Source organism: Akebia trifoliata, chromosome 4 (genome assembly GCF_017979445.1).
Source record: "Akebia trifoliata isolate Shusen 1 chromosome 4, ASM1797944v1, whole genome shotgun sequence".
Classification (NCBI taxonomy): Eukaryota; Viridiplantae; Streptophyta; class Magnoliopsida; order Ranunculales; family Lardizabalaceae; genus Akebia; species Akebia trifoliata.
The window spans coordinates 29,865,650-29,876,207 of NC_141378.1; the positions used below are offsets into that span (position 1 = coordinate 29,865,650).

General features: G+C 34.8%; 1 protein-coding gene across 2 annotated transcripts; it reads left to right on the forward strand.

Moving 5' to 3' along the window:
• Positions 1 to 957: 957 nt before the first annotated feature.
• On the forward strand, positions 958 to 10,138 carry LOC147404695 (ALG6, ALG8 glycosyltransferase family). Of its 2 annotated transcripts, XM_086440751.1 has the most exons (8): positions 958 to 976; positions 1,368 to 1,496; positions 3,244 to 3,659; positions 3,751 to 3,934; positions 4,034 to 4,141; positions 6,152 to 6,313; positions 8,523 to 8,775; positions 9,538 to 10,138. In XM_086440751.1, exons 3-8 carry the CDS (start codon positions 3,271 to 3,273, stop codon positions 9,984 to 9,986), a joined length of 1,545 nt encoding a protein of 514 aa, XP_086296877.1. In that variant the 5' UTR covers positions 958 to 976; positions 1,368 to 1,496; positions 3,244 to 3,270; the 3' UTR covers positions 9,987 to 10,138. The 2 variants fall into 2 exon arrangements, with proteins under 2 accessions (XP_086296877.1, XP_086296875.1); XM_086440749.1 differs by lacking the exon at positions 958 to 976 and having other exon boundaries at positions 1,251 to 1,496; positions 3,264 to 3,659.
• Positions 10,139 to 10,558: the final 420 nt, after the last annotated feature.

Here is a 10,558-nt window from a genome sequence, read left to right on the forward strand (position 1 = left end):
TTTATATGATTGTTTTCTTTTAATTGAAAAAATGGATAGTAATTATTCTGCTCTTCCAAAAAAGTCATTCCTAGAATTACAATTAGATGACGAAAATGATCATCTTGTAACTATTTTTCGATTCGCAAATGAGTAATACAGGGACTCCATTGCTCATAACATGGCCCATGGGATTAAGGTTGGTTTTTTTAGCATCACTTAAAAAAAAAATACTAAACAGAATAAAAACTTCCCGCACTATGACTAGCCACAAACTAAATCCACGCCAGGAAATAATTAATCTGATTGTAGATGACAACCAACCTTCAATTTACAAAACAAGAGGAACACCAAAGATTTGGGCATTATACATATTTGCACTTTTACATGGACTCAAAGTCTCTGATATTATACTATCAATTGATGCGCAATTCTAAATTACATACTAATAATTTTAAAATGTCAATGTTAAATTCCTAATAGACTTATGAAATCAACAGTATTTGTTTTATTGTTCATTAAATATATGATTAAACATTTATTGCCATTTCTTTGGTTCATTGAAATACACACACACACACACTTACTTTCTCCTTTCTACTTATTGAAAGTAAATAAAAAGCTTTCTCCCTGGTCAATGTGAGATGTTTCTGCCTGCTTAACAGCTATGGTGGTCAATGTATTGGATCCAATTTTTCCTTGGCGGCCACATATGAAAACCCCTTAATTTTGTAGTTCACCACAAGGATCTTTACTAAAATTCCTTTGCTGGCTTTGTTTAGGCACGAAACTGCATACATAGAATCCACTCAATCGCTACATGAGGAATTAAGAGGAAACTCATCAGTTATTTTGACTGTTGCAGGTGGATGAAGCTACAAATAAATTTGACAAACATGCTCCCCCTTGGCAAATCAGGTTGTGAACAAAGCATGTTTCATGGTGCGGAAGGCATTACCACTTTCCCAAGCTCTTGCATCTGAAGCTTCAACTAGAGGTATAATGTCAAGAAATCTAAACAATAATCGTCTGAGCAAGCTGTGAAAGCCTGGTTCATGCTTAATAAGGTTCCTGCTTTCCATATGGTGGTAGACATTTTGAAAATTTTACAAAAGAGTGAGGGCAAATTTGGAAATTAAAATGTGTTATCTTCCCTTCCCTCCTCGTCTCTCCACTTTTGGAGGGAACAAAATTTTCCATTTTTTCCCTTCTCTTCCCTCCATTTTTTTTCTCTTCCCTCCTCGCATAACAATCCAAACAGGGGAAAGGAAGAGAAAATGTGTTATTTTCTCTTCCTTCCCTTCCCTTCCCTTCCCTCAATCCAAACACAATGTTCATGTTTGTTCCTCATTATTTTCAAAATTTTCTAACGTAGGTAATATCGGCAGGCCGATTATTACTACCAAGTAAACAGACAGATTAATCCAATTTCACCCTAGACGCGTGGAACGAAGGAGGCGAAGAAACCCTAGAGATGTGGAACGAAGGAGGCGAACTCGAGTAGGAGACGACCTGAGGTATCCTCTCTCTCTCTCATTCTTCTGGTTTTTTGAGAAAAAAACCAGAAGAGTATCATTTGAAATTGAGTAAAAATGTTGAAATTGTGAAGTGGGTTCAGTTTTTAGTGTAGATTTGTTCTTATTAACTATGATCCTTTTTTAAATTGTATTTTTATGGATTATATGTGAAAAATTGTAGGTTGAGATGATGTAAGTAAGCGAACAGTTTACAGTTCTGTTTTAGACACGGGTTTCTAATGATCAAATGACATGGGTTTCTAACGATTAATTCATGGGTTCTGTGTAGATCGATTTGGAAGATTTGCACAAAATTCTGTGTAGTTTGATTTGTAGAAAATAGGACTGTCGAAAGAGGCTTCATTACCGAGTGCATAAGCTTTGGAATGAGGCTTCATTAATCATAATACATTTTAGTATTAGATTATCTTGAACGTTTTGTGAGAATTTTACTTTACTACATTTCTGGAAGGGATTCGGAAAAGATGTGGGATAAAAATCAGAGTTGTATTGTCCTAATCATGTCTTTAGGATAGAAGACTGCCTTGAGTGAAAATTGCTAATTTTGGTGATTGTATTTGTTCACCTACAGCAGAATATAACAAGGTTTGGTAACCAAGGCTGTGAAATCATGCAAGAAAGGCCCCTTAACAACAAATTAAAATCATGGATCTTCTGTATCAATAGGGTTTGGAGAGTCGTGCTTGCTTCACATAAGAATCCATTAAATCATTCAAAATTCATTGAATAAGCTAAAACCCATTCTTCATTTTATGATAGGACTTAGAATTGCTCACAATGTACAAGTGAAGAAACCTGAGCTAATAAGGTAGATAAGGTCTCTAGTTCCACATAGTATTCATGACTCATCCTACAATTCAGTAATTTGATTACTTAGCTTAGGAAAATTTGCACAAAACCTTGAAAAATTATAGTTACTTCATTCCACCCCTCTAGCAATCTTACTATCTAGTAAGGGGTTCTTTCTTATTGAAATCTGAATAATATTCAGTTTGAGTTTTTACATGACTATCTTGAAGATTTTTTCAAGAGAGTAACTGACGATGAGTTTTACCTTATCTTTAGTAGTCGGGTTTTTTAATAGTCATCTTGTGTATAGTCTGTTATTAGAGTAATATATTTAGGGATTCAAGTATAATTATTGTACACTCGAAAACAACACCATTGATGCTGTGGAGACTGCAAAAAATAAAATAATAATTTGGAAATACCGTGGGTAAATATTATTGCTGGCTGGTGTTTGAGACCATAGTAATCAAGTTCAGATTCAGCAATTTTGGGAAAGAGTTAGAATTTTTTTGGAGATTATAAAAACGATGTTTGTAAGCAATAAAATAGCTGCATTACGGTGTTTGGTTTCGAGAGATGGAGAAAGGGTGAGGTCGGGACTCAAAAAAGACCAATTTTTTTTTCCCTTTTCAATTAAAAAATTCACCAACTAACTTGGAAAATCGTTGATGAATTCCACGAATCACTCATTATTCGGGCAATCTTTTATTCCTAGAATTCCTAATTTTCAAATGAATTTGAAGAATTACACTGTTTGAGACTGGTTATCCTCAGCTTTCCTTTTTTTATTTTTTTTTATTTTCTGCTGTTCTTGGTTACCATTCTTTTTATTTGGGAAAATTCTGCGACAATCACCTAGATCAAATTTATTAATAGTCAATCACTTAGCATTCTTGATGCTCAAGACTATAAATTTATTAATATGCTTTGTGATCAGATTAATATTTATTGATTTAGAGAAAAAATGGAGAAAAGGAAAGGGAACAAGGCGAAGAAGAAAGATGACGGTAATGATGTGTGGCTACTTCATAACAGTAGGGCCATTGCTTTCTTATGTATCATTGTGTTTGCATTGTTGGTGCGGGTGGTGGTTTCCATGCATCCCTACTCAGGAGCCGGAAACCCACCCAAGTATGGGGACTTTGAAGCACAAAGGCATTGGATGGAGATCACTCTCAATATCCCGGTGAGTGAATGGTATCGCAATGGCACCTCCAATGATCTCAGCTATTGGGGTCTTGATTACCCTCCTCTCACTGCCTATCAGAGCTACGCCCATGCTCTCATTCTCCACTCTTTTCATCCCAAGTCTGTTGCCCTCTTTAGCTCCAGAGGCCACGAGTCCCCACTTGGGTAATAAAAATTTCTCTTTTTTCTCTCCTGAATCAAATTAATCCTACTTAATATCCTATAAACTTTTTTTTTTTTCCTTTATTTTTTGCAGAAAACTTCTTATGAGATGGACAGTTTTGTCTTCAGATATTCTCATCTTCTTTCCGGCTGCAATCTACTTCCTCATTGTCTACTATGTTAGTCATGGAAACAATCGTAAAGAAGACATGGCGTGGCACCTCGTTATGATTTTACTTAACCCATGCTTGATACTAATTGACCATGGTCATTTTCAGGTGCAATGCTAATCAATTTTGCTACTTTTCTTTACATTAAAAAGAAAATAAATCATGAGCATATATCTGGTATGCATTCTTATATAACTTCTTCATCAGTACAACTGCATCAGCTTGGGCCTTACAATTGGAGCCGTTGCTGCAATCTTATCTAAGAATGATTTGGTAGCTTGCTTCCTCTTCAGTCTCGCACTCAATCATAAACAGGTTTGGATTCTCAATCAAGGTTTTGAAATAATACTTATTTGATTATATTAACTTGTTGCAGAATTTTAGCCTGGTTCTTGCAAAGTATTTTTGGTCCATAGCTTTCTATATTCTAAATTATACTTGACCAAGAACTCAAAGGAAACCAATTTCAATTGGGAGTCATAGATGGCAATTTCGAGTTTTTTTTTTCTTCCAATTATTATGATTAGATCCTCATTCTCCTGTTCATACTAGACCAACTCAAATTCCATGTGACCTTTACCTACTACTTCCGCAGTTTCATCAGCATCCATCTAATTACCCCTCGTGGATTTTCAATTATTTCTAAAAAACTTAAGCTTTCAAAAAGATCTCTCATACGGATCATTTAGCAAATAAAGATGACCATAGAGAATCCTTTCAATTCAAGGAATTGATTAAGAGTACAATAACAATAGTAGATTGTATTCGATGAAACAAACATAACGAACATAACAAACAATAATTGGAACAATTATATCCGTGATGCAACCATTGTTGCACTAGAATTAAAGGTTCCTTCTTCACCTAGCTACAAGGAGGGGCCTCCATTACTAATATTAGTAGTATTATATGGAAAGATAGAATGTAGAATAAAAACGGAAAAAGATAATGAAATTACTAGTCTTAGAATTGAGTTCGATCAAAATAAAGGTTTTATTTCTTCGAGTGACTGTGCGATACTTTTTTCTCCTAGTTTGCGATATTATGTGTAATTAATGAACCCACTACTGAATTGCACATGCCTCGAAGATTAGTTGGTGCTCTAAGAGGCCTTGATACCTCAGTTCCAAAAGATTTCAACACATCTCAATAAACCCACCACTAAATTTAATTCTAATGAGTTAAAGTAAAAGGTTTTATTAAGGTTGGTCGTTCCAAAATAGAAAATGCTTTGCTACAATTGAAATAGAAAAGGAATGATTTTCAAATTTTATTCCATAGTGATTCAAAGCATGGTTTAAAATCTCGTTCAAGATTGAGACGACTTGTCTGATTCGTCTCAGTATCGTCCACCAACGAGACGGATAGACAAGTCATCTCAAACTTGGTGAGTTTCTCAAAAGTCAGTTCATTGTCTCATTGTTGTATGAGACAACTCGAACGAATTCGACGACACGGTCTTGTTCATGGACGAGACTAGACATCAAAGCAAGTTTTAAAATCATGATTCAAAGAGAGTTTTATTTGTGAGTGAAATTCAATGACAAATTTCTTATTGCTTTTATTTTATACTTTACACCAGAATTGCTCAATGAATCTATTGATTTGGAATCATGTAATTGGTAGATGTCACATTCGATGAATCTTTTTTTTCTTCTATGTTTGTCACTCTATCTTGGTGCCATCTATAATGAATAATGACTGATGAATAAAAAACTTTCAACTGGGCACGATTCAGTCAATTGGGATTTTTTTCTTATCCTTGTATCTTTCAAAAAATAAAACTTAGGTAAGTGCTTTATAAACATATGTATAAAAAAACGTATCTCATATAGGTCTTTATCATTTAGGAGAGGCAAGAAAATATTAGGATGGCAAACATTATCTACAATTTCTCATGGTTGATGATGGAATTAAAATAGATATTTTGTTTCCTACTCACACAAGCCCATATCCTTTCTTTTCTATCATTATCTAATTCCGCTCTTCCTCCCCAATCTGATATTATGGTACCGGCATATACCAGGGTTATGCAATATTTGATTGATCACAATTATGTATATTCCATTTACTATATAGGTTCCCATGGAATTCATTAGAGGGATGTTTCCAATAAATATGATGTGTTCTTGATAGCCCTAGCGGTTTTCCAATTAATCCTGCGAGTACATATAATTCAGAAGAATATGTGTGTGATTCTTACACAACATCTCTTTCATTTATCAAGGATTTCGTTTTTAATGCAATAAAATATTTTTTCTATTTCAAATTTACTCTCTCTGGTGATTTGTCTTGAGTTGGATGGGCCTTCAATTTTCCATGCAGATGAGCGCGTATTTTGCACCTGCATTTTTCAGCCATCTTTTGGGGAAATGCCTCAGACATTCGAATCCACTTCTCAGGGTGTCCAAATTAGGCTTGGCGGTCTTGGCAACATTCATTCTTGTTTGGTGGCCGTATCTATCTTCAGTAAATGCAGTGTCGGAGGTAATCATCCTATTGTACTATAAATGTGAAAATCATAGTAAATTTGTTGTGCTTGATGAGGACATCTGCTGCTTGGAACACTTGTTCATCACTCTAGAGCTTCCATATTTTAGGCCCTTCAATGGACCATCGCCCAATACATGTACCCCTACTTGATCTTTATTCTGTTGGAGGGCTTTCTTTTGGATGATTAAAATAATTTTGAACTGTTCCAATATGGGTAACCTACTGGTTCAGCTACAAGATGATGATCGAGTGTGCCACGTCCATTTTAAACAAGAGAGCGATTTGAATATATGATAATGTGTTTTTGATTGTCTACTCTGCTTTATTTTTTCGCCTTCCAGTAATTAATTGGGAAAATCTTTGGTTTGCATATACAAGACCCAGGTATGGGGTCTGAAACAGTTCTTGTCTATTGAAACACATCCATTGGACAGGCTAACCACTAATTGTTTGTTTAAAGTTTTTTAGTGAACTCTTATTTATTTAATAATTATTTTTTCAAAGTTATCTCGCCACTTTCGGTATTTCTTGCTCTCCTTTCTTTTTCTTGTTTTTTTTTTTCCTTTCATTGAAGCGATGTGACTGTGAGGGAGATGCAGTGTGGAGAGCCAAATACAGGAAGTGAGATGAGAGTTGGTCTCATTAGAATAGGATGGAAGGATGGGTGCTCTTCATGAATCCACAATCCACATGAATGAACTCGTGGTTGAGATTCTCTCTGTGAATCTACAACTCACCGACTATTCTTTTTGGACTTGTTTAAGGTTTTTGAAATCACAGATAAATGCCTTGGTATGTTGCAAATCATTTACAAATGCAAACAATTTTCTGAAATCAATTTTACTGGTGCTTTGTTACATAATGCAAATGATTTGCATTGCAAAAAAATTCGCATGGATCACCTAAATTCTTAAGAAATTTCCAGCAAATGATTTGCGGCACAAAAACTACTGCGAAACATTTGCAAAATCACAGTGAATTTTATTGCAAAGACCAACCAATCATGAAAAAAGATAGACAAGATATTTCTCAATGGTTTCCAAGCAATAGTAAATCATTCCTTGCAAATGATTTGTAGTGTACCAAGCAAGGCCTTAATGTTAAATCATTTGAGTAAAGCATTAGGGAAAACTAGCTCATTAATTAAATTTACTAATTCCCTTGTTTCAAACCCACTTGAACCCGACTTCAATTGCTATCCATTAACCCTTTACCTGGCTCGATCGTCAAAACCTTATCCCAAACAAATCTTGTTCCTTCATTCAATTCTGTCCAGAGCCACATCTTCTGTCATTGAAAGTGTGTTCATCTTTGCTATCACTATCTCAACTTTTATATTCCTTCTAACTGGGGCTGCAATTAACCTTTGTTTAACGTGCCAAGACCATCTCGATCTCTCTTAGTTTATTGCCTATTAGTGCTAATACATTTTCTCAATTGCATTCATTTTTTTCTTTTCTTTCCTAGTCTTTTCCTCTCATCCATCTCGACATCCTCATCTCCATTATGCTCTATTAACAGTTGCTTCTTGACTGCCCAACGTTCATCTCCTTAAAACATAGCTGGTCTTATTGTTTTTAACAAAAAAGGCCTCAATAGAATACATACATAACTCTTAAATAGAGTTGAATTGTGACATAGAATTCATGTTGTCAACAAATAGTTGGGATAAGGTGTAGATGATGATGATAGTTAAATTGGTAGTAGGGAAATGCCTCAATACATCCCCATTTACATTTTAAAATAATGGCAGCAAAAAAAAAAGATAAGAAAAAAAAAGAACAGAACTGGGGCTCTCCTTTTCCTTTGATGTAACCTCAGATTGCATCCCACTTCTTTCATGGAGTTAATTATGTGCAATAGATGGTCAACATGATGACTGAAATTGGGCTTTATCTCGTGCTCATGTTTGATTTCTTCATCTCACTCCATTCCTTTGTCTCTTAGTTATATTTTAGTACAAGTAAATCCTCTCCGGCGGTCTATGGTGGTGGTTCAAAGATTGAAGCATCACTTTCTTTTCTATTTATTTCCCTTGAAAAATTTGCCTTTTTTTAATAAAAATATAGGTGAGCCCCCCTAATTATTGGATCATGCTTCATGACCTACAATGGGTTCCTACATTTGCAGACCAGGATGGATTTCCCCTAATTAGTAAGTTATATGGTGATATACTTTATGGGCATTGACTACTATTGTACAGGTGCTCTCCCGCTTAGCTCCTTTTGAGAGAGGGATATATGAGGATTACGTGGCTAACTTTTGGTGTACCACTTCAGTCCTTATAAAGTGGAAGAGATTATTTAGTACACAATCACTGAAGCTCTTCAGTTTCATGGCAACCTTGTTGGCTTTTCTGCCTTCAATGATTCAGCAGATTAGGGCTCCAAGTGATCAAGGATTCCTCTATGCACTGTTGAATAGTTCATTTTCATTCTATCTATTCTCGTTTCAAGGTATGCATTTGGGTATTTAAATGTAGGAGAATGCTAAAGTATATAGCAACCTCCAATATCTGTTTTTTTTTTTTAAATTCTATAAAAGCCCTTGAAAAGTAATCCTTTTTTGTCTTCCTGTGGCACAAACACTAACTTTAGTTTCATATATGATGATCACATTTCCTAAATATTAAAAAGTCACATAAAGGTATTTACAAAAATGTCATTACACAATAACAATAAACTCCTTACCGACTACCACTAAAAGACAAGAATGAAAAGAGGAAAATTCCCAAAAAGGTAGACAAAAATTGAAAATTTCCAAAAACACTACACTAGTCATTTTAATTCTGAAAAAGGTAAATTACCGTTTTTGGAATTAAAATATGTTCATTAAAGTGGATTTTTTTTCCTATTATGTTAACAGTAAATACTTTACCTGTTTTAATTTCAATAAAACAGTTAAAAGAAGTTTTGTTCTATAAAACATTGATTTTTTTCCCCACTTTAATGCAAATATTTTAATTCTGAAAACAGTAAATTACTGATTTTGGACTTAAAATGAAGAGTGCCATTTTGGTAATAAAAAAAAATCAATTTTCAGTGCATGTTCTGGTATATCACCCAAAAAAAGAAGTCTTTTACAAGCTTTTATGGATAAACAAGGTATTGGAGGTTACTAACATTGGCTGTGGGCATTTTCCTTCTTTCAGCTGTTGTATTTATTTGTCTGTCCTTTTAACAATCTTTTGAATCATTGTTTGTTGGGAAAACTGGCAGTTCATGAGAAGTCTATTATGTTGCCTCTACTACCTGCAAGCCTTTTGGCTCTAGAAGAGCCTCTTCTATTTATATGGTTGACATACTATGCCTTGTTCTCTATGTTCCCTCTTCTTTGTCGCGACCATCTGATCCTACCTTACATGGCTCTACTCACCCTATTCATCCTTATCTACTATTCACCCGACAGAAGGCTCTCTACAAGAAGTGCTGCTTGGAAGGCTTCGGTGATGACCTTACTTGTCTTATGCTCTTTTGTACTTCATGTCATCTACTTGACTTTGAGGCCACCCGAGAAATATCCGTTCCTCTTTGATGCAATGATTATGCTTCTTTGTTGCTCTCAGTTTGGGATCCTTGCTGTTTATACCAACTTGAAGCAATGGAAGTTGTTAAATTGCTCTAGCTCTACTTTGAAGGAGGAGGAGAAGCGAAAGAAAATTTTGTGATCCTCTATTTTTCTAAAATTAACTTAGGTATTTTTTTTTATATATTATTAGTTTGAGAGCTAAGACTGTACAGTTAAAAAAGATTTTTCACTATCTCTCAATCTACATATTCCTTTCTGAGTCTTTATATTATTAAGAAGTTTGAATTTGCATATTCCTTCCAATTGGGGGACTGTTTATTATTATTAATATGCAAATTTCTACACACATTTGAGTAGGCCTGTCTCAATGTAACATGTATTCGGCAAGAATACCAGGTTCTATCCATGCCACAGCACTGAGTTATGACTCTAAGCAAACTTTGGTTTTCCATCCACTAAAGGAGGTCTGCTGCTTTGGTTACTTACAAGATCCAAAACAAACTTTTCCTCAATTATCTCATCTCCACAACCGTTCTTCCACCAAGATCCCTTCAAACAAACTCTTCTCTTCTAAAAAAGAAAGGGAATCTGGTGATGGTCAAGCAGCAATTTGAAGAAAATGTGGGGTTTGAGGTTTAAGATGGTTACTTTCTTTTTGATTTCTTAAAGACTTGAACACATACGATTAGGAGTGCAACTTGGTTTGGTTTA